The sequence below is a fragment of the Dendropsophus ebraccatus genome, chromosome 14 (assembly GCF_027789765.1).
Source record: "Dendropsophus ebraccatus isolate aDenEbr1 chromosome 14, aDenEbr1.pat, whole genome shotgun sequence".
Lineage (NCBI taxonomy): Eukaryota > Metazoa > Chordata > Amphibia > Anura > Hylidae > Dendropsophus > Dendropsophus ebraccatus.
The window spans coordinates 60688237-60716102 of NC_091467.1; the positions used below are offsets into that span (position 1 = coordinate 60688237).

The following is a 27866-nucleotide window of genomic DNA, read 5'->3' on the forward strand; positions in this document are numbered from 1 at the left end:
TTTTACCATGAGGGATCTTTGAGTAGAGGAAGGATGCGTCTAGAGTGACCCGTAAGTAGTTGGGAGACCAAGGGATGTTCCGTAATATGTTCATTAAGGAGGTGGAATCTTGTAACTAAGATTCTAATATAAAAACATATTTTTGAAGTAGTAAATGTACATAATGGAATAAGTTTCTCGTGACCAAGGAAATCCCTGAAATTATAGGTCTACCAAGAGCGTTGGAGAGCGGAGGCCCGCAAGACATCACATTAAGACAGGCGGCTTTTCAAACAAGTCGACACGGAGTCGGAATTTCCACCTGTTTTGCTCAATGTAAACGGGCCCTAAGTCTTGCAGGTAAGTATTTATGGGATCTTCAGTGAACACTTCATAATATTCTGTATCTGAAAAGATATTTACAGCTTCTTCTAAGTAATCTGGTCGGTTTAGTAATACTATTCCTCCACCTTTGTCCGCACTTCTGATGATTATATCTCTGTTGTTGGGTAGAGACTGCATGAGAGAATACCGCAGACTTACTTAAACTATAATAAATACCCAAAGGCCAAAGGCCTATGTTTATTAAAACTTTCATAAAATTTTTATAACTTTATAAATAACTTTAAAAAAAATAAAATAAATAAAATTAGCCCAGCCAACTCGCTCAGGTTACAATTAAACAGAATAAATGTAAATAAATATTCATTACGCCTGTTCTTCTTAATCTGAACAGCTCACCCCAACCGGGCTGGGACCGTCCTACGGAGCCGGCCCCACCCCATCAACCGCTAGTTCAATCATGGCCTGTAAATTAAGATTAAAAATGTCCAAGCCCACGTCAGAGAGGTGGACCCAATCTGCCAGGTACAACCCAGCTACGCCACCCTCCAGATCTACGTGGCGAAAAGAAAAACCGCCAAGGGAAGGCAAAAATTTAGACATAGCCCTATTGATACGCTTGCGGATGCGATCACAATACTTGAGATCCGCTGAACGCAACCATACCAAGCGTCGCACAATCTCTAAAAAAAACTAACCGGGCCCCTGGAAACATGTCCTTAATAGTCACAAAAGTAAGTTTCATTAAAAATAGCAGATCCACAGTTCCCACCTTACCAATATCGTTGCCACCCAAGTGGATGACGATGACGTCCGTCTCTGAGGATTGCACTGAGAGGAGAAGCAGCTGGTTGATGAGACCATCTCACCACTGACCCCCGACACGAAGCCAATAAACGTAAGCCGACTCAGGAGGAAGGGACAAATTGGAGGTATAACAATGCCCGGCAGCTCTGTGCTCAGCCCGACCAACATAAGAGTGACCAATGATCCATATGATAAAACCTGAAAAGAAACTACAGTGGGGAAAAAAAGTATTTAGTCAGTCACCAATAGTGCAAGTTCCACCACTTAAAAAGATGAGAGAGGCCTGTAATTGACACCATATGTAGACCTCAACTATGGGAGACAAAATGAGAAAACAAATCCAGAAAATCACATTGTCTGATTTTGTAAGAATTTATTTGCAAATTATGGTGGCTCGCACATATGCCGACCAGGTACTAGAAGCCAAGGACCGCCTCACCAGGTCCCAAATCAGGCCCAGATGAGGTCGCACAGAAATTCCAGACAGCGTTCTCCTTCCAGCACCGCCTCAGGCACCAGCTCCCGAAACCTGCGAAACTGGAAGCGAGAAAGCGAGTCAGCCAAATTATTACGGCAACCTGGAATATAACGCACCTTTATCCAAATGTTACAACGCAAACATAACAACACTAAAAAACGAACTAAACGAATAACAAAGGGGCAGGAAGAAGTTAAACAATTGACCGCATACAAAACATCTTTGTTATCTGAATGAAAATACACTCTCTTGTTAGCCAGCTGACGGCCCCACAAGGACAAGGCCACCACAAGGGGAAACAACTCGATCACTACAATCCGTGATGTAACACCCCTCTCCACCTACGTAGTCGGCCATTTATCCGCACACCATTTTCCTGCAAAATACACACCCAACCCCACAGATCCAGCCACATCTGAAAACAAGTGGAGGTCCGCAGTATCTACAAAGTCCGCCTGCCAAAATGAACGACCATTATAGCTCGCACTTCAGCATCCACCGGTAACCGCAGCAGCGGATTCCTGAGACCTAAAATGCGAGCCGCAGCCTACCTGCAAAAAATCCTGCCCATGGGCATTACGCGAGAAGCTGCTGCTCCTTCACCGAAGCCGACCTCCTGACCAACAATCTATACAGCCATTCACATATCTTCGCCAATTTCTCAGCAGGCAACCGACACTCAGCCAACTGGAATCAATAGTGATGCCAAGGCAGTCGATGCAGGTTGTAGGCAAGACCGCCTTATCAGCCGCCAAAGGAACAACAAATTCAGCACAAACAACATTAAAATAAGACATCATGCCGCCCTTCATACAGCGGACAACCACCACCCACTCCAAAAATGACGAGAAGGCCTCAAAGTAGAAACAAGACAGGGAACAGCCCATCAGCAAACATTTATCTACAAAAAAACAACCATCAAACTGAAAACCTAAAGAATTAAATGATCCTGGAAAAATAGGCAATAACCAGAAAGCCGATTCCACGTCGGCTTTCGCCATCAAACAACCTAAACCAAAAGATTTAACTAACTCCACCACCTGGTCAAAGGTAGCATAAGACACAGAACACACATCCTTAGAAATACTATCGTTTAGGGAGCCCCCTGGAGGAAACAACAGATGATGAATCATGCGATACGCCCTTGGCAAATTTTTTGGCACCACCAGCAACGGGGAAATGTGTAAATCCGCAAAAGTCGAAAAAGGCCGAAAAAGGCCCAGCCACACGACCCAATCGGATTTCTTTTGCAATTGTCTGCCGCACCACCTCAGGATGCTCCCTAACCGAGTGCAAATTTTCTACCAATGAACAACCCGTACCAGTAAAACTAGGCAACACAAACCCTCGACTGAACCCGTCAAGGAGCAGCTGCGCCATCGGTCGATTTGGATAATGCTCGAGCCAACAGCACATGCTCTCCAACCTTACCGGTGTCAACGCCTTTTGACACCAAATCCTTGGTGGCCGACTGGCCAGCAGGGTTGATTCGCTTGAAGCACCGGGACATGGGATGTCCCCCCCCCCCCCACAGAAAGCGCACTCGTGTCTATATTTGCAGGTATGAGGCCAGCGACACCGCAAATCATTGTAGAGGGGGTTGGAAGAGGGAGAAGTAGAGTAAACGGAGACAGGAGCGGAGACGGCAGCCTGCAAGGTCACCAGCACAGAGGACAGCTGCGTTAACACAAAGTGAAGGGCCAGGGGGACCAAATTGCACTCACCTGACCCAGGTCTCCGGCCTACCGCGCCCACAGCATCTGCTCCAGGGGAGGGTCCCCCAGAGGTTCGGACAGCATCAGTATTTGCATCAGTTTCCTTAAAATGTGAATAGTACTAGTTTGCTTAGATTTGATTCATGCTTTTTAAGGACATCACTGACCTGACATCTGGGATGTCCTTAAAAAATACGGACCCAATAGACTTCCACTGGTAATCTGGTAAACAGAATGGATTTCGAACCAAAATTAAAATGGACTGTGTAAATAGCCTAATATAAATCAATGTGCTCTATGTTGAACGGTAATTACGGATCCGCAATTATGGACAACTTTAGGGGACGTGTAAATAAGGCCTTTGACTACCTCATGCCCCTGCATTGATTATATGGAACATAATAACTTTAAAGGGAGGAGGGGGATGCAAACAGCGCACCTTAGATATCAGTGGCCCGCATGGTGGTAGAACCAGGCCAGATTCAGTCTGTGTGTTACAGTCTGGGTGTTGACATTCACAGTCATGGTGTTGATGCGTACAGTCAGGGTGTTGACAGGTTTGTTGGCATGGAGAGCCAGGTTGTTACTGCATACAGTTGGGGTGTTGGCAGGTGCAAAGTTTGCAGATGTAGTTCGGGTTTTTGCAGGTGCAGTAGTTGTAGTAAGGGTGTTGGGGGTGCAGTGGTGGCAGTCAGGGTGTTGGTGAGAGCAGTGGTGGCAGTCTGGCTGTTGGAAGATGCAGTGGTTGCAGTCAGGGTGTTAGCGGGTCCAGTAGTTGCAGTCAGGGTGTTGGTGGGTCCAGTGGTTGCAGTCAGGGTGTTAGCGGGTCCAGTAGTTGCAGTCAGGGTGTTGGTGGGTCCAGTGGTTGCAGTCAGGGTGTTAGCGGGTCCAGTGGTTGCAGTCAGGGTGTTGTGGGTACAATGGTGACAGTCAAGGTGTTGGTGGAAGCAGTGGTTGCGGTCAGGGTGTTGGTGGGTGCAGTGGTGGCAGTCAGGGTGTTGCCGGGTGCAGTGGATGCAGTCAAGGTGTTTTGGGTGCAGTGGTTGCAGTGAGGGTGTTGGCGGGGCAGTGGTGGCGGTCAGGGTGTTGGGGGTGCAGTGGTTGCAGTCAGGGTGTTGCAAGGGCAGTGGTGGCAGTCAGGGTGTTGCCGGGTGCAGTCAAAATGTTTTGGGTGCAGTGATTGCAGTCAGGGTGTTGGTGGTTGCAGTCAGGGTGTTGGCGAATGCATTGGTGGCAGTCAGGGTGCTGCGGGTGCAGTGGTTTCAGACAGGGTGTTGGAGTGGGGCAGTGTTTGCAATCAGGGTGTGGCAGGTGCAGTGGTTGCAGTCAGGGTGTTGGTGGGTGCAGTGGTTGCAGTCAGGGTGTTGGCGGTTGCAGTCAGGGTGTTGGCGGGGGCAGTGGTTGCAGTCAGGGTGTTGGCGAAAGCAGTGGTGGCAGTGAGGGTGTTGCGAGTGCAGAGGTTGCAGTCAGGGTGTTGGCTAATGCAGTGGAGGCAGTCAGGGTGTGGGCGGTTGCAGTCAGGGTGTTGGCGGGGGCAGTGGTTGCAGTCAGGGTGTTGGCGAAAGCAGTGGTGGCAGTGAGGGTGTTGCGAGTGCAGAGGTTGCAGTCAGGGTGTTGGCTAATGCAGTGGAGGCAGTCAGGGTGTTGTGGGTGCAGTGGTTGCAGTCAGTGTGTTGACGGGGGCAGTGGTTGCAGTCAGGGTGTGGCGGCTGCAGTCAGGGTGTTTGTGGTTGCAGTCAGGGTGTTGGCAGCGGCAGTGGTTGCAGTCATGGTGTTGGCGGGTGCAGTGGTTGCAGTCATGGTGTTGGCGGGTGCAGTGATTGCAATCAGAGTGTTGGCGGGTGCAGTGGTTTCAGTCAGGGTGTTGGCGGGTGCAGTCAGGGTGTTTGTGGGGGAGTGGTTGCAGTCAGGGTGTTGGCGGGTGCAGTGGTTGCAGTCAGGGTGTTGGCGGGTGCAGTGGTTGCAGTCAGGGTGTTGCGGGTGCAGTGGTTGCAGTCAGGGTGTTGGAGGGGGCAGTGGTTGTGGACTGGGTTTGTCGGGTAAAGTGGTTGCAGTCAGGGTGTTGCAAGTGCAGTGGTTACAGTCAGGGTGTTGCGAGTGCAGTGGTTGCAGTCATGGTGTTGCGGGTGCATTGCTTACAGTTGCAGTTGGGGTGTTGGTGGACGCAGCAGTTGCATTTAGAATGTTAGCAGGCGCAGTTTTGGATGCCATCATGCAAGTTTGTAAGAGAAAACACACTGTTTATTAGATCTGGTTTATTTCACAGAGCAGGCTTCCATTACTACATTGTTTATAATTTATTTGGTATATATTATACATCCCCAATATTAACCCCTAATCATCACCAGCAGCTGAACTGATGTCCCCTAGAGACATCATAAGCATTGAGACTTACCCCAGCATTTGGGGGGGGGGGGGGTACTCCATCATCCATCCTGACTGTGACCAGCTGATCCTCAGTGCCACCCCAGTGAGCTGCACCCATAGAAAAACTCTGAAGGGGGGCACTAAGGCCCCTCCACCGGGCTGACTGCAATAAGGGACATCACCGGATGCCTCTTGCCAGTCAAATTACAGATCCCTCTCCAGCTCCACCTCCTGGCCACTGCCTGGAACCACAGGCAACTCATTGTACATTGAACGAATACGTATGGTGATCTATAATGTATAATGATCTATTGTATGATGTATGATGATTAACAAACTATAATGTATGCTGGATGTTGATGATGATCTATTACATATGATGATCTCTAATCTATAAGTACTACTGGCCCGGGATGGATTCAAACAGGAAGTTCTGGGTGTAGCTTTTAGGGCTAAAGTTGATTGCGAGGACTGTGTTACATGAGAATTATATGACACAGGTGGTCCCCGCTGGGTCACATGACAATGATATGACATAGGCGGTCCCCACTGGGTCACATGACAGTGATATGACATGGGTGATCCCTGCTGGGTCACATGACAATAATATGCCATTGGGAGTCCCTGCTGGGACACATGACAATGATAGGACATGGATGATCCCTGCTGGGTCACGTGACAATGATATGACACAGACTGTCCCCGCTGGGTCACACGACAATCATATGACATAGACGGTCCCCGCCGGGTCACATGACAATGTTATGACATAGGCGGTCCCCGCTGGGTCACATGACAATGAAATGATATGGGTGGCTCCAGCTGGGTCACATGACAATAATATGCCATTGGAAGTCCCTGTTGGGTCACATGACAATAATAGGACATGGGTGCTCCCTGCTTGGTCACATGACAATGACATGGCCGGTCTCTGCTGGGTCATATGACAATGATATGACACGGGCAGTCCCTGCTGGGTCACATGACAATGACATGGGTGGTCCCTGCTGTGGCACATGACAATGATAGGACATGGGCTGTCCTTCTGGGTAACATGACAATGATATTACATGGGTGGTCCCCTTTGGGTCACATGATGATGACAATATGATATAGGCTATCCCTGCTGTGTCACCTTACAATAATATGACATGGATGGTCCCCTTTGGGTCACCTGATAACAATAGGACATGAGCGGTCCCCACTGGGTCACCTGACAACAATAGGACATAAGCGGTCCCCACTGGGTCACCTGACAACAATAGGACATGGGGGTGCCCACTGGGTCACCTGACAACAATAGGACATGAGCGGACCCCACTGGGTCACCTGACAACAATAGGACATAAGCGGTCCCCACTGGGTTACCTGACAACAATAGGACATGGGGGTGCCCACTGGGTCACCTGACAACAATAGTACATGGGCAGTCCCCACTGGGTCACCTGACAGCAATATGACATGGATGGTCCCCGCTGGGTCACATAACAATACTATTACGTGGACAGTCCCCATTGAGTCACATGACGTAAATGCAATATGGGTGGTCCCCGCTGGTTCACGTGATGATAATATGACATCAGTGGTCCCTGCTGTGTCACGCAACAATCATATGTCATGGGCAGTTCCAGTTGGTCACGTGACACTGTGACATGGGCGGTCCCCAGTGGGTCACCTAACAACAATGTGACGTGGGTGGTCCCCGCTGGGTCACCAGGCAACATTATGACTTTAGTGGTCCCGCTGGATCAATTATTCATCATGGGCAGTCCCCTCTGGGACACCTAACAATGTTATGACATAGTCGCTTCCCCCTATATCATAGGTCATTGTTTCTGCCAACTATGACATAAATGGTTAGGGATTTATAAATGTGACAGAAAAAAAAATATCTGACAGAAGAAGTCCCTGCTGGGTAACATGACGATGATATAATGTGGGTGGTCCCCGCTGGGTAACGTGACAATATCAAGTTAGTGGTCCCTGCTGAGTAACATAATGATAATATGATGTGGGTGGTCCCTGCTGCGTAACATGACGATGATATGATGTGGGCGGTCCCTGCTGCGTAACATGACGATAATATGATGTGGGCGGTGCAAGCTGGATAACATGACGGTGATATGATGTGGGCGGTCCCTGCTGGGTAACAATGATAATATGATGTGGGCGGTCCCTTCTGGGTAACAATGATAATATGATGTGGGTGGTCCCTTCTGGGTAACAATGATAATATGATGTTGTCAGTCCCTGTTGCGTAACATGACGATGATATGATGTGGGCGGTCCCTGCTGCGTAACATGACGATGATATGATGTGGGCGGTCCCCGCTGGGTCACATGGTGGTGATCCAATGTGGGCGATCCCTGTCGGATCACATGATATGATATGGACATTCCCTGCTGTGTCACCTGAGAATAATATGCCATAAGTGGTCCCTACTGTGTCACCTGACAATGATAGAATATGGGTGGTCCCCACTAGGTAACGTGACGATAATATGACCTGAGCGGTCACCACTGGGTAACATGACAATATGTTGTGGGCTGTCCCAGCTGGGCAAAATGGCAATGATATGGTGTGGGTGGTCCCCACTGGGTAACATGACCATAATATGATGTGGGCGGTCCCCAATGGGTAACGTGATGATGATATGGGCGGTCCCTGCTGTGTCACCTGACATAAATATCATGTGGACGGTCCCCGCTGGGTAACATGATGATGATATGACGTTGGCGGTCCCCGCTGGGTAACATGACTATATGATGTGGGCGGTCCGCACTGGGGAACGTAACAATGATATGGTGTGGGCGGTCCCCGCTGGGTTGCATGAAGATGCTAAGATGTGGGCGGTCCCCGCTGGGTCACATGGTGGTGATGCAACGTGGGTGATCCCTGCCGGATCACATGATGATGATATTATATGGACGTTCCCTGCTGTGTCACCTGACAATAATATGCCATGAGTGGTCCCTGCTGTGTCACCTGACAATGATAGAATATGGGCAGTCCTTACTGGGTAACATGACAATAATATGACATGAGTGGTCACCGCTGGGTAACATGATGATGATATGATGTGGGCGTTCCCCGCTCGGTCATATAGTGGTGATGCAACATATGTGGTCACAAGACGATGTGATATGGACTGTCCGTGCTGTGTCACCTGACAACAATATGACATGGACAGTCCCCGCGAGGTCACCTAGCAATGATATGACATTGGTGGTCCCCACTGGCTCACATAAAGATACTGTGACGTATCCTGTCCTCGCTAGGCCACATGACGCTGATGCAATGTGGCCAATCCCGCTAGGTCACATGAGGCTGATGCAATGTGGGTGGTCCCCACTGGATCACTCATGCCTGAAGATCCCAGGTGAGATTATGAAACTACAGAAGGAGATGTATATACCTCTTCAAAGCCTCTGAGCCCAATCCATCTCACCTCAAGCCTAAAGATGCCAGGTGAGAAGGTCAAACTACAGAATAAGAAGCATATATTTCGTCAAAGCCTCTGAGCCCAATTCATCTCAACTCAAGCCTAAAGATCCCAGGTGAGAAGGTTAAGGTATAGAAAGTGAAGTTTCTCCTTCTTTAAAGCTTCTGAGCTCAATCCACTTCCAATGAAACATTAAGATCCCAAATAGGAAGGTAAAATATACAAAAAGAGAAGCATATACCTCTTCAATGCCTCTGAGCCAAACCCCACCTCATCTGAAGCATAAACATCCCAGGTGAGAAAGTCAAACCACAGAAAGAGAAGCATATACTTCTTCAAAGCCTCTAAGCCCAATCCACCTCAAGCCTGAAGATATCAGGTGAGAAGGTCAAACTACAAAAAGAGAAGCATATACCTATTCAAAGCCTCTGAGCCCAATCCATATCAACTCAAGCCTAAAGATCCCTAATGAGAAGGTCAAGGTACAGAAAAAGAAGCTCCTACCTTTTCAAAGCTTCTGAGCACAATCCATCTCACATCAAACCTAAAGATCCTAAATGAGAAGGTCAAGATACAAAAAAAGAACCTTTACCTCTTTAAAGCCTCTGAGCCCAATCCACCTCAAATGAAGCCTGAACATCCCAGGTTAGACTACATAAAGAGAAGCATATACCTCTTCAAAGCCTCTAAGCCCAAACCACCTCTAGCCTAAAGATCCCAGGTGAGAAGGACAAACTACAGAAAGAGAAGCATATACCTCTTCAAAGCCTCTAAGCCCAAACCACCTCTAGCCTAAAAATCTCAAGTGAGAAGGTCAAACTACAAAAAAAGCACATACCGCTTCAAAGCCTCTGAGCCCAATCCACCTCAACTAAAGTCTAAAGATCACAGGTGAGAAGGTCAAACTACAGCATGAAACGCATATACCTCTTCAAAGCATCTGAGCTCAATCCACCTCAACCGAAGCCTGAACATTCCAGGTGAGAAGGTGAAATTACAGAAAGAGAAGCATATACCTCTTCAATGCCTCTAAGCCCAATACACCTGAGTGAAAGCCTAAAGATCCCAGGTAAGAAAGTCAAACTACAGAAAGAAAAACTAGCCTCTGAGCCTACCCAAAACCTTTTCAAATCCTCTAAAACCAATGGAGGTATCAAGATATGAGTGCAGCTCTGGAGGATACTGTAGTATAAGACATGATGGTGGTTCAGCTCTGGAGGGGACTGTAGTATAAGACATAATAGTGGTGCAGCTCTGAAACTATCTGTAGTATGAGATACATGAGTGCAGCACTGGAAGGATCAGTAAATGGTCATTACTCAGAAGAATGGTAGTAAGGATCTATAGTCCTCCCTCCCCCACTGCCATATGCTCAGGGATCGAGGTGGAATGCATTGAGGACCAGGGTGGTCTTACTGGAGAACATCCAAAAGGCGGGGTACACCGGCTCAGTAAAGCTGGCCCGGAACTTATAAATTTCACTGCACTTTTTCCCGATGCAGTAGAATGAGATGAAGCCCTGGTCGCAGTTGAGCAGGACACCATACTTGCTGGTGCTGGGGGTGGTGAGGTCAGTCTGCTTGTCATTATGCCAGGCCTGCAGCTTCCCGTTACACCATTCGATACACCAGGACACCTTGTTCCGGCCCAGGCGGCTCTCCGTTCCGGTACGGGCAATGCTCTTGTAAGCCACGCCCAACCCGCTAAAGTGCCCTCCTTCTTTTTTGACCTCCCAGTAATGGACGCCTTGTGAGAATCCCTGCAAACAGAGAACTTGGGAGCAGCTGACAAACCTCTGCGGATCTTCCGAGTAGTTCTGGGGGAGGTCACTGACTGACAATGTGGTGAGCAGGTCGAATGCCAGGATCTTCTTGTGTATGGTACGGGGATCTGCTGAGAGCTTCTCTGCATCTGAGAAAAACAGAACAGTGATGTCGTCAGACCAATGATGGAGACACTTAAATTTTATAACACCCCTGGAATACTACTATATCATTATCACCCACCCTACTCTACGTACTGATATGTCATTATTACCCCACCCAATTTCAGCCATAGCAACGTGCTCCTGCCTAGTGTGAATGGTGTTCTAGGAGAGCTGACCAAACTTATCTTTTTTTCTGTACCCCACCCCCTATAACATATTTGCCCGGAGTACTTGGAATACCTTTGTGATTTGGTTTAGGCTACTCCTAGACTTTGTCACCCCAGTCAGTGCCTTAGATTTGCCTGTGAGTAGAGATGAGTAAACCTCGAGTACACTGTATCCTATATATCCATGTTTTCCAGGACTACCCAGGGCTCGAAGTTTGCACATCTCTACTTCCTGTGTCTTGATAGTGACAGCCCACTATGCCAATGAAAGGCCACAGCATTGTCCCTCAGTCAGTGATTGCCTGAGCAGGCTGGAGGTGGCTTAAGACTCGGAAGATGACATCAGGGGAACGTGGACAGGTAAGTATAGATTTGTTACGGCACGGTTGGTGATTTTTTAAAAGATTTGCTCATCTGTATGCTGGTATTACTCCTCTCTCTCCCCCTCTACGCAGTTATTACTCCTCTCTCCCCCTCTATGCGGTTATTACTGATTACTGATAGGCAGGGTGCCGAAACCCATCACTTGTTCTGATCATTTGTTTGGTGCCCGCAGTTTATCTCCATTCATTGTGCAGCGGTGGCGAAGTGTTAATGCGGCTCAGGTAACGTAACGCTCACGTGAATAGGAGCTGAGGTTACACATCAATGCATCAATGGAGACTCTGCATTGAGTACTCCATTCGAATTTTTGTTGCTGGTCTCCCTGAGCTAAGCGATTGCTGTGTTTTGCAGGTAGGAATAGATTTGTTAAGCTTCGGTTGGCGAGTTTTTAAAAGAGTTGCTCATCTCTAATTATGACTCCCCTACAGGTTATATTATTACTGCATACATATCATTATAATGTATCTGTCTTATTAATGCTAATATCATTATTACATATTAAACCCAGTTACTACTGCTCTCCTCCTCTATGCGGTTATTACTCCTCTCTCCCCCTTTTCACGGTTACTGCTCCTTTCCCCCTCTATTCGGTTATTACTCCTCACTCCCCCTCTACGCGGTTATTACTCCTCTCCCCCCCCCCTCTATGCGGTTATTACTCCTCTCCCCCCCCTCTACGCCGTAATTACTCCTCTCCCCCCCCCCTCTATGCGATTATTACTCCTCTCTCCCCCTCTACGCGGCTATTACTCCTCTCCCCCCTCTATGCGGTTATTACTCCTCTCCCCCCCTCTATGCGGTTATTACTCCTCTCCCCCCTCTACGCGATTATTACTCCTCTCTCCCCCTCTACACGGTTATCACTCCTCTCTCCTCCCCTACACGGTTATCACTCCTCTCCCCGTCTCTATGCGGTTATTACTTCTCTCCACGTCTCTATGCAGTTATTACTCCTCTCCCCCCTCCCCTCTACGCGGTTGTCACTCCTCTCTCCTCCTCTACACGGTTATCACTCCTTTCACCGTCTCTATGCGGTTATTACTCCTCTCCCCCCCTCTACGCGGTTATTACTCCTCTCTCCCCCTCTACGCGGTTGTCACTCCTCTCTCCTCCTCTACACGGTTATCACTCCTCTCTCCTCCTCTACACGGTTATCACTCCTTTCCGCGTCTCTATGCGGTTATTACTCCTCTCCCCCCTCTACGCGGTTATTACTCTTCTCTCCCCCTCTACGCGGTTGTCACTCCTCTCTCCTCCTCTACACGGTTATCAACTCTCCCCCCTCTACGTGGTTATTACTCCTCTCCCCCCTCTATGCGATTATTACTCCTCTCTCCCCCTCTACGCGGTTATTACTCCTCTCTCCCCCTCTACACGGTTATCACTCCTCTCCCGTCTCTATGCGGTTATTACTCCTCTCCCCCCCCTCTACGCGGTTATTACTCCTCTCTCCCCCTCTATGCGGTTGTCACTCCTCTCTCCTCCTCTACACGGTTATCAATTCTCTCCCCCCCTCTACGCGGTTATTACTCCTCTCTCCCCCTCTAAGCGGTTATTACTCCTCTCTCCTCCTCTACACGGTTATTACTCCTCTCCCCCTCTCTACGCGGTTATTACTCCTCTCTCCCCCTCTACGCGGTTGTCACTCCTCTCTCCTCCTCTACACGGTTATTACTCCTCTCCCTCCCTCAACGCGGTTATCACTCCTCTCCCCCCTCTATGCGGTTATTACTGATTACTGATAGGCAGGGTGCCGACACCCATCACTTGTTCTGATGAGTTGTTTGGTGCCCGCAGTTTATCCCCGTTCATTGTGCAGCGGTGGCGAAGTGTTATTGCGGCTCAGGTAATAGGAGCGGAGGTTACACATCGCCACCGCTGCACACGAACACAAACTCCATGCGCTGTGTATGTAGTGTGGTGCCAAACAGCTGATCAGTACGGGTGTCAGGTGTCTGATCAGTGACAGTGATCAGTGACTCCTCTCCCCCCCTCTACGCGGTTATTACTCCTCTCCCCCCTCTATGCTATTATTACTCCTCTCTCCCCCTCTACGCGGTTATTACTCCTCTCTCCCCCTCTACACGGTTATCACTCCTCTCTCCTCCTCTACACGGTTATCACTCCTCTCCCTGTCTCTATGCGGTTATTACTCCTCTCCCCGTCTCTATGCAGTTATTACTCCTCTCCCCCCTCCTCTACGCGGTTGTCACTCCTCTCTCCTCCTCTACACGGTTATCACTCCTTTCCCCGTCTCTATGCGGTTATTACTCCTCTCCCCCCCTCTACGCGGTTATTACTCCTCTCTCCCCCTCTACGGGGTTATTACTCCTCTCTCCCCCTCTACACGGTTATCACTCCTCTCTCCTCCACTACACGGTTATCACTCCTCTCCCCGTCTCTATACAGTTATTATTCCTCTCCCCCCCCCTCTACGCGGTTATTACTGCTCTCTCCCCCTCTACGCGGTTGTCACTCCTCTCTCCTCCTCTAGACGGTTATCAATTCTCTCCCCCCCTCTACGCGGTTATTACTCCTCTCTCCCCCTCTACGCGGTTATTACTCCTCTCCCCCTCTACGCGGTTATTACTCCTCTCTCCCCCTCTACGCGGTTATTCCTTCTCTCCCCCCCCTCTATGCGGTTATTACTCCTCTCCCCCCTCTACGCCGTAATTACTCCTCTCCCCCCCCCCTATGCGATTATTACTCCTCTCTCCCCCTCTATGCGGTAATTACTCCTCTCCCCCCTCTATGCGGTTATTACTCCTCTCCCCCCTCTATGCTATTATTACTCCTCTCTCCCCCTCTACGCGGTTATTACTCCTCTCTCCCCCTCTACACGGTTATCACTCCTCTCCCCGTCTCTATGCGGTTATTACTCCTCTCCCCGTCTCTATGCAGTTATTACTCCTCTCCCCCCCTCTACGCGGTTATTACTCCTCTCTCCCCCTCTACGCGGTTATTACTCCTCTCTCCCCCTCTACACGGTTATCACTCCTCTCTCCTCCACTACACGGTTATCACTCCTCTCCCCGTCTCTATGCGGTTATTACTCCTCTCTCCTCCTCTACACGGTTATCACTCCTCTCCCCGTCTCTATGCGGTTATTACTCCTCTCTCCTCCTCTACACGGTTATCACTCCTTTCCCCCTCTACGCGGTTATTACTCCTCTCTCCCCCTCTACGCGGTTATTACTCCTCTCCCCCTCTACGCGGTTATTACTCCTCTCTCCCCCTCTACGCGGTTATTACTCCTCTCCCCCCCCCCTCTATGCGGTTATTACTCCTCTCCCCCCTCTACTCCGTAATTACTCCTCTCCCCCCCCCCTCTATGCGATTATTACTCCTCTCCCCCTTTATGTGGTTATTACTCCTCTCCCCGTCTTTATGCAGTTATTACTCCTCTCTCCCCCTCTACGCGGTTGTCACTCCTCTCTCCTCCTCTCCACGGGTATCAACTCTTTCCCCCCCTCCCTCTACGCGGTTTTACTCCTCTCTCCCCCTCTACGCGGTTATTACTCCTCTCTCCCCCTCTACGCAGTTGTCACTCCTCTCTCCTCCTCTACGCGGTTATTACTCCTCTTCCCCCCCCCCTCTATTCAGTTATTACTTCTCTCCCCCCCTCTACACGGTTATCACTCCTCTCTCCTCCACTACACGGTTATCACTCCTCTCCCCGTCTCTACGCGGTTATTACTCCTCTCCCCCCCTCTACACGGTTATTACTCCTCTCTCCCCCTCTACGCGGTTGTCACTCCTCTCTCCTCCTCTACACGGTTATCAATTCTCTCCCCCCCCCTTTACGCGGTTATTACTCCTCTCTCCCCCTCTACGCGGTTATTACTCCTCTCCCCCCCCTCTACGCGGTTATTACTCCTCTCTCCCCCTCTACGCGGTTGTCACTCCTCTCTCCTCCTCTACACGGTTATTACTCCTCTCCCCCCCTCTACGCAGTTATTACTCCTCTCTCCCCCTCTATGCGGTTATTACTCCTCTCTCCCCCTCTACGCGGTTGTCACTCCTCTCTCCTCCTCTACACGGTTATTACTCCTCTCCCCCCCTCTACGCAGTTATTACTCCTCTCTCCCCCTCTATGCGGTTATTACTGATTACTGATAGGCAGGGTGCCGACACCCATCACTTGTTCTGATGAGTTGTTTGGCGCCCGCAGTTTATCCCTGTTCATTGTGCAGCGGTGGCGAAGTGTTATTGCGGCTCAGGTAATAGGAGCGGAGGTTACACATCGCCACCGCTGCACACGAACACAAACTCCATGCGCTGTGTATGTAGTGTGGTGCCAAACAGCTGATCAGTACGGGTGTCAGGTGTCTGATCAGTGACAGTCAGCGACCTGTGGACTCAACAGTCACTTGGTCCAGGAAACCCCTTCACCATTCCCTTGGTTCATGGTGGTCAGAGTGTAGTGTCTGTGCATTATGGTGATTCTTACGCATCATGAGAAGCTCCCTGGAGTCCGGGATGCGTCCGGCTGATGCAGATGGCGGCGTCTCTGTTAATAAACAAACATGTAAATATGGCGCTATATGCTACAGATGCTGTCACCCCCTGCCAGCTTCCTCTATACCTCATACCTCTACACTACCACATCCATCATCCTTCATCTATACGTCTACACTGCTGCATCCAGGATCCTCCATATATATCTCCTACACTCTACATTGCCACCACCCATCATCTTTCATCTATACCTCATACATCTACACTGATGCATCATCATCCTCCACCTATAACTTATACCTCTATACAACCACCATTCATCATCATCCATCTATACCTCATACCTCTACACTGCCACCACCCATCATCCTTCATTTATACCTCATACATCTACACTGCCGCTCCATCATACTTTATCTATACCTCATACATCTATACAACCACCATCCATTATCCTCCATCTATACCTATACATTGCCACATCCATCTATACCTCATACCTCCACACTGTCACTACCCATCATCCTCCATCTATACCTCCACACTGCCACATCCATCTATACCTCATACCACCACACTGCCACATTCATCATCCTCCATATATACCTCTACACTGCCACATCCATCTATACCTCATACCTCCACACTGCTACCATCCATCATCCTCCATCTATACCTCCACACTGCTACCATCCATCATCCTCCATATATACATATACACTGCCACATCCATCTATACCTCATACCACCACACTGCCACATTCATCATCCTCCATCTATACCTCTACACTGCCACATCCATCTATACCTCATACCTCCACACTGTCACTACCCATCATCCTCCATCTATACCTATACATTGCCACATTCATCTACACCTCATACCTCTACACTGCTACCATCCATCATCCTCCATATATACATATACACTGCCACATCCATCTATACCTCATACCACCACACCGCCACATTCATCATCCTCCATCTATACCTCCACACTGCTGCATCCATCTATACCTCATACCTTCACACTGCCACATCCATCTACACTTTAAACCTCTACACTGCCACATCCATCATCCTCCATATATACATATACAATGCCACATTCATCTATACCTCTACAGTTATACCACCCATACTCCTCCATCTATACCTTCATACTGCTACCATCCATCATCCTCTATCTATACCTTCATACTGCTAACATCTATCATCCTCCATCTATACCTTCTTCCTCCACACTGCTGCATCCATCATCCATCATCTATAACCAGGGACGTATATGCATCTCATGCTGCCCTAGGTACTTGGATTTAGTACACCCTATTGGGGAGATTCTGTAAGCGTCAGTATTTTTTCATGCAGATCTGCCACCGCCCATCATCCATCCTCTATACGTCCCATGATTAGGTCGGGGCACATACCTTCAGGTTTCATTTTGCTGTCATCAACTCCTGTGGCTTTGGGCTTTTTTTTAACATTGGTCTTATCTGCAGGACGATAGGAGAGGTGAGTGCGGCCTCCACCATCTGTACACCAGGGTCTCCATGTATCCCCCACCTCACCTACACCCCATTATATATGATGTCACTGTTCTATCTTATACAGCTATAATGTCACTAAAGCAACAAAACCATGAAAAACACTGACAGTTCTGTAATATATTTTAATGACCCCTAAACTGTAACATTATAAAAAGATACAAGGTTAATATGACATCATACAGTATCTGCTCTCCTGTAATAAAAGGAGATGCCAGGGTAATATGACATCATATCTGCTCTCCTGTAACATTAGAAGATACTTGGGTAATATATGACATCATATCTGCTCTCCTGTAACATTAGAAGACACCAGGGTAATATGACATCATATCTGTTCTCATGTAACATTAGAAGATACTAGGGTAATATATGACATCATATCTGCTCTCATGTAATAAAAGGAGATACCAGGGTAATATACTGTATGACATCATATCTGCTCTCCTGTAACATTAGAAGATACTAGGGTAATATATGACATCATATTAGCTATCCTGTAATAAAAGGAGATACCAGGGTAATATATGACATCATGTCTGCTCTCCTGTAATAAAAGGAGATACCAGGGTAATATATGACATCATATCTGCTCTCCTGTAACATTGGAAGATACCAGAGTAATATGACATAATATCTGCTCTCCTGTAATAAAAGGAGATACCAGGGTAATATATGACATCATATCTGCTCTCCTGTAACATTGGAAGATACCAGGGTAATATGACATCATATCTGCTCTCCTGCAATAAAAGGAGATACCAGGGTAATATATGACATCATATCTGCTCTCCTGTAACATTAGAAGATACTAGGGTAATATATGACATCATATCTGCTCTCCTGTAACATTAGAATATACTAGAGTAATATATGACATCATATCTGCTCTCCTGTAATAAAAGGAGAGACCAGGGTAATATATGACATCATATCTTCTCTCCTGCAACATTATAAGACGATAACTTGTCTGTCATGTAACTCACTCTTGTTGGGTTTCTCTTCTGGTTTTTGGGGTGTCGGTGGGCGGGGGGATTTCTGTCTGATGGTCTCATCTGTTTAACAGAAAGAAAAGTGTGAATGTTAGAGAATTAGAGATCTGCACTGCGTCCAATATCCTGCAAGTACTGATGTAATAAAGGGCCCCGGAATACAGGACCAATAGATATCAGACAGGAGGTGGAATGTGATGTGCAGCCAATAATATCCTCCCTCTATAAGCCTCAGGTAGTGCTCCATATGGGGTGCACACAGGAGGATGTCCTCTCCCCACAAGCTCCAGGTAATACTGGATATGGGGTTGTGCAGGTGGATATCCTTTCTACACAGGCTCCAGGCAATACTGGATATGGGGATGTATACAGGTGCGTATCCTCTCTACACAGGCTCCAGATAATACTGGATATGGGGTTGTACAGGTGGATATCCTTTCTACACAGGCTCCAGGTAATGCTGGATATAGGGTTGTAAACAGGTGGATATCCTCTCTCTCCACAGGCTCCAGGTAATGCTGGATATGGTGGTGTACCTAGAAGGATATTCTATCTCCACAGGCTCCAGGTAATGTTGGATATGGTGGTGTACATAGGAGGATATCCTCTCTATACAGGCTCCAGGTAGTACTGGATGTGGGGTTGTATACAGGAAGATATCCTCTCTACACAGGCTCTAGGTAATGCTGGATAGAGGGGTGAACATAGGAGGATATCCTCTCTCCAATGGCTTCAGGTAGTACTGGATATGCTGGTGTGTGTATAGGAGGATAACCTCTATAAAGGCTCCAGGTAGTACTGGATATGGGGTTGTATACAGCTGGATATCCTCTCTCCACAGGCTCCAGGTAATGCTGGATATTGTGGTGCACTCCAGGTAATGGATGATATATGACTTATCTTACCTGCTGTTGCCCCTGACTCTGCACCCGTCTTCTTTGTGGGTGGGCGTCTCCATTCCGTGTTCTCTGCTGTGTGGACACAAGAAATTAAGAGGATTGAGCTGGAGGGACTGGAAATTGGGTTGTATACAAGAGGACATCCTCTCTCCATAGGCTCCAGATAATGCTGGATATGGTGGTGCACAGAGGAGGATATCCTCTCTCCACAGGCTCCAGGTAATGCTGGATATGGTGGTGCACATAGGAGGATATCCTTTCTCCACAGGCTCCAGGTAATGCTGGATATGGTGGTGCACTCCAGGTAATGGATGATATATGACTTATCTTACCCCCTGACTCTGCGCCTGGCGTCTTCTTTGTGGTTGGGGGTCTCCATTCTGGGTTCTCTGCTGTGTGGACACAAGAAATTAAATTGTACCTGTTGTTTAAAATTTTTTTTTTTTGCAGAAATTAATAATACAGGCGATTTTAAGAAATGTTGTAATTGGGGTTATTAGCCGAAAAATGCATTTTTGTCATGAGAAAGCAGTTTGAAGCTCTCCCCCCTGTCTTCATGGTTCTCTTATGGAGAAGGGAGGAGTGGAGGGAGATGAGGAAAAAAAACAAAACAGGACAACTAAGAGTTAATTTACAGCTACATCACCGGGTTATCTCCTCTTAAGTCAGCACCAACCTCTCTGACCTCTGAATACTGGTTTTCATGCAGCTCCTGCTGTGTAATCCTTTGTTCTCTGTTCTCTGCTCTCTGCTGGCGACTAATCGCCCCCCTCCTCCCCCCCCCCCCTCTATAGAACAGACATGGGCACTTCTGATGCAACAAGACATAATTTCCTGATAATGAGCAGTGAATGGAAATGAGATGGGGGGGGGGGGCAGGGAACCTGGGGAAAGTATTTTTGAATGCAGATAATGGCATATTTGCCTTATAAACCCAATTACAACGTTTCTTAAAATTGCCTGGACTATTGATTTCTGCAAAAAAAAAAAAAACGACAGTCACACTTTAAGAGGATTAGCTGGAGGGACTACAGATCCCAGCTTGGGAGGATGTATGTGAGGGGCTCTTACCTATCTGGCAGATGCTGGATCTCACCAGCTCCTTTAGGGACACAGCGTTCCGGTATATGTTGTGCAGTAATTTCTCATCAAACTCCGTCTTCGGTTTGTATGGATCCTTGGACATCACGTCCTTCAGTTTTGCGGCTTTCTGGAAAAACATGGTAAAGGTTTTGGAAGTTTTTCTTATTTACATCTCAGTCTCTGAAGGACAAAGTAACCACCTGAGAATATAGGTATGAGCTACAGTCATCAATATGTGTGATGGGAGCATGGAGATCAGTCACCATATGTGTGATGGGGGGAATACATAAGAGATCAATCATCAATATGTTTGATGGGTGATATACAGAGATCGATCACCAATATGCCTGATGGGGGGATACATAGAGATCAGTCATCAATATGCATAATGGCAGGATACATAGAGATCAGTCATCAATATGTGTGATGGGTGATATATAGAGATCAGTCATCAATATGTGGGATAGGGAGACAGATCAGTCATGAGTATGTCTGATGGGCACAGAAATCAATCATCAATATGAGTAATAAGAGATACATAGAGATCAGTCATCGGTATATGTGATGGGAGGATAGAGATCAGTCATCAATATGTGTGATGGGTGATATATAGAGATCGGTCATTAATATGTGTGATGGGGTAAAAGCAGATAAGTCATCGGTATGTGCGATGGGGATGAAATCATTCATCAATGTGTGTGATGGGGATAGAGATCAGTTGTCAATATGGTGTAATACACAGATCAGTCATCAGTATGTGTGATAGAAATCAGTCATTGGTATGTGTGATGGGAGGATAGAGATAAGTCATCAGTCCATGTGATGGGGAGAGATGTCAGTCATCAGTATGTGTGATGGGAGGATAGAGATAAGTGATGGGGATAGAGATCAGTCATCAGTCTATGTGATGGGGAGAGAGGTCAGTCATCAGTATGTGTGATGGGAGGAAAGAGATGAGTCATCAGTCCATGTGGTGGGGATAGAGATCAGTCATCAGTCTATGTGATGGGAAGAGAGGTCAGTCATCATTATGTGTGATGGGGAGAGAGGTCAGTCATCAGTAGAGATGAGCGAACCTCGAGCATGCTTGAGTCGATCCGAACCCGAACTTTCGGCATTTGATTAGCGGTGGCTGCTGAAGTTGGATAAAGCCCTAAGGCTATGTGGAAAACATGGATATAGTCATTGGCTGCATCAATGTTTTCCAGACAACCTTAGAGCTTTATCCAAGTTCAGCAGCCCCAGCTAATCAAATGCTGAACGTTTGGGTTCAGATCGACTCGAACCCGGTTCGCTCATCTCTAGTCATCAGTATGTGTGATGGGAGGATAGAGATCAGTCATCAGTCCATGTGATGGGGAGAGAGGTCAGTCATCAGTATGTGTGATGGGGAGAGAGGTCAGTCATCAGTATGTGTGATGGGGGGAGAGGTCAGTCATCAGTATGTGTGATGGGGAGAGAGGTCAGTCTTCAGTATGTGTGATGGGGAGAGAGATCAGTCATCAGTCCATGTGATGGGGAGAGAGATCAGTCATCAGTATGTGTGATGGGGAGAAAGGTCAGTCATCAGTATGTGTGCTGGGGGGATAGAGATCAGTCATCAGTATGTGTGCTGGGGGGATAGAGATCAGTCATCAGTATGTGTGCTGGGAGGATAGAGATCAGTCATCAGTATGTGTGCTGGGAGGATAGAGATCAGTCATCAGTATGTGTGCTGGGAGGATAGAGATTAGTCATCAGTATGTGTAATGGGGGGATATACAGATCAGTCATCAGTCCATGTGATGTGAGTATACAGTTCAGTAGTATTCCTCCACATGTTGCCACTTTCAATATGATTCCTGACCTGGCAATGATTTAATGCATCATAGTGGAGCTAAGGAGATCTTGACATGACACATTTAAAGGAGAACTTGTAACCAGATGGGTTTATTTCAGAAAATTAAAGTGTCTTATTGATGTGATGAGAGGGAATGTATTATTTTAATGGTTGTGTGTATAGAACCTTGTAGCTGTAGTTGTGAGACTGGGTGCTCATTGTGCTTGGTAAATATGTACAAGGCCGGGGAAACATCAGATAACTTCCATTCATGGTCATCAGTGGTCTACACAGACATTAGAAGCACATCACCCCCCACCCAAACTTACTATAAAGGTCGGGGGTATGTAGCTTCTAGTCAGCCTCAGCTGGGACCATGGAAGGAAGGTGCCCAGCACCCTGGTGGTCATCGGGGGAAAATGGGCGTATGTTAGGGGCTCCCCATTTCATTGTGGATGAAACATCTATGCATCTGTACCATGTGTAACTGCAGCTAAGTATTGTTTTCTGTATTAAATATCTTCTTTTTCTATAAATCTGTGTCGTTATAGCCTTCTGCAACTATTATCAAAAGTAACCGATTACAGAACTCTCTTTCAAATCAACCGGTTTCAGAAAGTTATACAGATTTGTAATTTACTTCTATTTAAAAATCTTCAGTCTTCCAGTAATTATCAGCTGCTGTATGTCCTGCAGGAAGTGGTGTTTTCTTTTCTGTCTGACACAGTGCTCTCTGCTGCCACCTCTGTCCGAGAAAGGAACTGTGCAGAGAAGGAGAGGTTTTCTATGGGGATTTGCTACTGCTCTGGACAGTTACTGTCACGGACAGGGATGGCAGCAGAGAGAACTTTGTCAGACTGAAAAAAATACACCACTTCCTGTAGGACATACAGCAGCTGATAAGTATGGGAAGACTTAAGATTTTTAAGTAGAAGTAAATTTCAAATCTATCTAACTTTCTGAAACAAGTTGATTTGAAAAGAAAAGATTTTTTGCTAGAGTACCCCTTTAAGAGTGGCTAACTGTAATTCAAGATTTTGCGGGTGAATTGTCAAAATGAATTACAGTTCTGCATAGAGTACACCCGTCTTCTCCTGATCCTGTGCTCTTCCTGTATTACACTCCAGAGCTGCACTCACTATTCTGCTCTAGGTCAGGTTCTGTAGAGGTGAGGGTGATGCTTACCTTGAGGAATGAGAGGTCGTCCTCCTCTTGGAGGAGGCTCTGCACTCGGCTGCTCATCCTCTCATACTCCAGCTTCTTCTTGTTCAGGACACTCTGTGTGTAGATGAACTTGCTGGTGACCTTCTTCTCCTCTTCCTCGATTTTGGCCATTGCTCTGCGCCGCTCCTCATCGATCAGATTTTTGATCTCCTCATACTCAGCCTCCAGCAGCTCCTTCTTCTTCCTGGTGTTTTCCTGTATAGAGTGAGATGTTATAAGTGATGCAGGGGAGTAACTACCACTGTAGTACAAGCAGCTGCTATGGGGCCCACCGCATCAGGGGGCCCAGTGACTCACTTCTAGCTTACTCCTGCCTCCTGGGTTCTGCAAATGTCCCTTTAACTGCAAGCACTCCTGACTAGCCCTTGCAGTTAGAAGTGATGGTCATCCATCAGGGGTCCCACCTATGAGGGTCCACACACTCACCAGCAGCCTCCTCTGCTCAGTCTTCACCTCCTCCGCTGTGCTTGTCGCCTTCACAATCTTCTGGTTCACACTTCTCAACATATTTGTGTAATGTAGCTGGAAAGAAAACATAAGATCAAGGGAAAAGCCAAACATGGAGGACAGTGTGCTCTCCTCCTCTCCTCTATATGTTATATACACTGTGCTCTCCTCCTCTCATCTATATGTTATATACACTGTGCTCTCCTCCTCTCATCTATATGTTATATACACTGTGCTATCCTCCTCTCCTCTATATGTTATATACACTGTGCTCTCCTCCTCTCCTCTATATGTTATATACACTGTGCTCTCCTCCTCTTCTCTATATGTTATATACACTGTGCTCTCCTCCTCTCTATATATTATATACACTGTGCTCTCCTCCTCTTCACTATATGTTATATACACTGTGCTATCCTCCTCTCATCTATATGTTATATACACTGTGCTATCCTCCTCTCATCTATATGTTATATACACTGTGCTCTCCTCCTCTCATCTATATGTTATATACACTGTGCTATCCTCCTCTCATCTATATGTTATATACACTGTGCTCTCCTCCTCTCTGTTATATACACTGTGCTCTCCTTCTCCTCTCCTCTATATGTTATATACACTGTGCTATCCTCCTCTCATCTATATGTTATATACACTGTGCTCTCCTCCTCTCTATGTTATATACACTGTGCTCTCCTTCTCCTCTCATCTACATGTCATATACACTGTCCTCTCCTCCTCTCTACATGTCATATACACTGTGCTCTCCTCCTCTCTACATGTCATATACACTGTGCTCTCCTTCCCTCCTCTCCACCAGAATTCTGCCTCAAAATGATGCATGGGACATTTCTACAATTTATTTCGCATTTGAGACACTTTTTCGCTGGATCTGAAAAATGGGTGTGGCTTATGCAAAAACAGGGGCATGACCTCAGTTGCACCAAAAAATGCACCAGAATCTGCCTAATAAAATTGTGGTGTAGTTCAAGCAAAGTAACAGCTTGTGCAAACTAAGAGCAGTGTGTGTGTAAGGGTGACATGTTTATCAAACAGCCCGCACCACATTGATAAATCTGGCACAATAACAGTAGACAGGCTTCAGTAGGGGCGCACTTGCCTCCTTCTGGTGCTTGGCCTCCCGCAGGCTGTATGCCATTTAGCTCAGGACATATGTGTATTGTATATGGGGGTTCTGTACCGGGCGCACTCACCTCCTTCTGGTGCTTGGCCTCCCGCAGGCTGTATGCCATTTAGCTCGGGACATATATGTAATGTATATGGGGGTTCTGTTCCGAGCACACTAACCTCCTTCTGATGCTTGGCCTCCCGCAGGCTGTAGGTCTTGCAGGTCTTGTGGCCCAGGGCACAGTAGCAGCATAGGCACTGGCCGTGCTCCCAGCAGTAGTGATCCATTAACTTGTTGTGCTCTGCGCACTTCCTCTGCTTCAGGTCCCGCAGAGGCTGGCTCAGCAGGTGGTCCAGGAAGGCAGGGCTCTGTAGGTGAGGCATCAGATGCTCCTGACAGAAGGAGGCCATGCAGGTCAGGCAGGTCTTAGAGGCGGCTTCCTTCCTGCAGCTGTCACACAGCACGTCTCCCTTGTCAGGGGTGCTGTCTTGGGTCTTGTCCTCCTCCTCCTCCTCCTCTTCCTGGTGGTCGGGGTCCTCCTTGCGGGCAGCTATCACCTGGCTCACCAGGTTACTGAGCAGGGTGTTCTTTCTGAGCTCTGGCTTGGTGGAGAAGACATAGCGGCATTGTGGGCAGCTGTACTGGGTGTCCTCTACCCCCTTCCAGCTGAGGTCCAGACACTGTGAGCAGAAGTTGTGACCACATGGAAGAGACACGGGGGTGGTGAAGAGACTCAGGCAGATTGAGCAGGTCAGCTCCTCTGCCATCTCATCCAGAGACTGTGCCATGGTGGACACCACTGGCCCTATTCACTAGGTATAGACGTAGAGAGAGTGGATACAACCTCCGGCCCCGGTCACTAGGTGTAGATGTAGAGAGAGTGGACACTACCTCTGGCCCCGTTCACTAGGTGTAGACGTAGAGAGAATGGATACCACCTCCGCCCCTGTCACTAGGTGTAGATGTAGAGAGAGTGGATACAACCTCTGCCCCCGGTCACTAGGTGTAGACGTAGAGAGTGGATACAACCTCCGGCCCCGGTCACTAGGTGTAGATGTAGAGAGAGTGGATACAACCTCAGGCCCCGGTCACTAGGTGTAGACGTAGAGAGAGGGGATACAACCTCAGGCCCCGGTCACTAGGTGTAGACGTAGAGAGAGTGGATACAACCTCCGCCCCGGTCACTAGGTGTAGACGTAGAGAGAGTGGATATAACCTCCGGCCCCGGTCACTAGGTGTAGATGTAGAGAGAGTGGATACAACCTCAGGCCCCGGTCACTAGGTGTAGACGTAGAGAGAGTGGATACAACCTCAGGCCCCGGTCACTAGGTGTAGATGTAGAGAGAGTGGATACAACCTCCGCCCCGGTCACTAGGTGTAGACGTAGAGAGAGTGGATACAACCTCAGGCCCCGGTCACTAGGTGTAGATGTAGAGAGAGTGGATACAACCTCCGGCCCCGGTCACTAGGTGTAGATGTAGAGAGAGTGGATACAACCTCCGGCCCCGGTCACTAGGTGTAGATGTAGAGAGAGTGGATACAACCTCCGCCCCGGTCACTAGGTGTAGATGTAGAGAGAGTGGATACAACCTCCGGCCCCGTTCACTAGGTGTAGACGTAGAGAGAGTGGATACAACCTCCGGCCCCGTTCACTAGGTGTAGCTGTAGAGAGAGTGGATACAACCTCCGGCCCCGGTCATCAGGTGTAGACATAGAGAGTGCCCTGGTCACTAGATGTAGCTGTAGAGAGTGGATATAACCTCCGTCCCAGTCACTCAGTGTAGCTGTAGAGAGTGGACACAACCTCCGACTCCGTTCACTAGGTGTATACAGAGAGGGTGGACACCAGCTGCAGTCCTGTCTATAGACACTGAGATTCTAGTTTCCAGTTTCGTTTCTCTCTCTATGACTTGCAAAGTGGGAGGGGAGGAGGGAGAGGCCTCAAGAGAGGAGGAGGCCAGGAACAGAGTGAGATATAGAGACAGCTCCACAGAGAAGACTGAAGAAACAGACAGATCAGCAGAAAGAGGGACAGACACAGCTTAGAGGAGAGAGTGGGGAAGAGACAGCTCAGAGGAGAGAGTGGGGAAGAGACAGCTCAGAGGAGAAAGTTAAAGGGGAAGAGACAGATAAAAGCAGAGAATGGGGGGGCCAGCTCAGTAGAGAACTAGAGGGAAGGGAGAAGAGACAGCTCAGAGGAGAGAGGGGGTAAGAGACAGCTCAGAGAAAAGAGAGGAGGGAAGAGACAGAGGGGCAAAGAGACAGTTCAGAGTATAGATGGAGGGGGAAGAGACAGCTCTGAGAAGAAAGTTAAAGGGGAAGAGACAGATCAAAGGAGAGATGGGGGGACAACTCAGCAGGGAAATAGACGAGGGTGGAGAGGCAGTTCAGAGGATAGAGGGGGGAAGATACAGGTCAAAGGAAAGAGAGAGGGGGAAAAGACAGCTCTCAGGAGAAATGGGGGAACGGCAGCTCAGAGAACAGAGGGGGAGAGAGACAGCTCAGAGGATAGAGAGAGGGAGGATGAGACGGTTTAGAGGATAGAGAGAGCGAGGAAGAGACGGCTCAGAGGATACAGAGAGGGAGGAAGCGACAGCTCAGAGAAGGGGGGGGGGGAGAACTCAGAGGATAGAGAGAGGGAGGAAGAGAGAGCTCAGAGGAG

At 48.0% G+C, this 27866-nt stretch overlaps 1 protein-coding gene across 2 annotated transcripts; it reads right to left on the bottom strand.

The window, feature by feature from the left end:
* Positions 1–1527: 1527 nt before the first annotated feature.
* Positions 1528–27770, bottom strand: LOC138772808 (E3 ubiquitin/ISG15 ligase TRIM25-like). Of its 2 annotated transcripts, XM_069953519.1 has the most exons (11): positions 25384–27770; positions 24055–24150; positions 23590–23823; positions 20574–20712; positions 19835–19894; positions 19509–19574; positions 18598–18666; positions 17495–17560; positions 16060–16119; positions 10925–11042; positions 1528–1665 (listed from the first exon to the last, which is right to left on the bottom strand). In XM_069953519.1, exons 1-11 carry the CDS (start codon positions 25990–25992, stop codon positions 1545–1547), a joined length of 1638 nt encoding a protein of 545 aa, XP_069809620.1. In that variant the 5' UTR covers positions 25993–27770; the 3' UTR covers positions 1528–1544. The 2 variants fall into 2 exon arrangements, with proteins under 2 accessions (XP_069809620.1, XP_069809619.1); XM_069953518.1 differs by lacking the exon at positions 1528–1665 and having other exon boundaries at positions 5562–11042; positions 25384–27769.
* Between the last annotated feature and the right edge of the window lie 96 nt (positions 27771–27866).

Coding starts and splice junctions, on each gene's coding strand:
- LOC138772808 (XM_069953518.1), bottom strand. CDS start 25,992: ATGGCACAGTCTCTGGATGAGATGGCAGAGGAGCTGACCTGCTCAATC. Junction 19,895..20,573: donor ATCCAGCATCTGCCAGATAG/GTAAGAGCCCCT, acceptor GTGTCCACACAG/CAGAGAACCCAGAATGGAGA. Junction 16,120..17,494: donor CAGCAAAATGAAACCTGAAG/GTATGTGCCCCG, acceptor GTTTATTAACAG/AGACGCCGCCATCTGCATCA.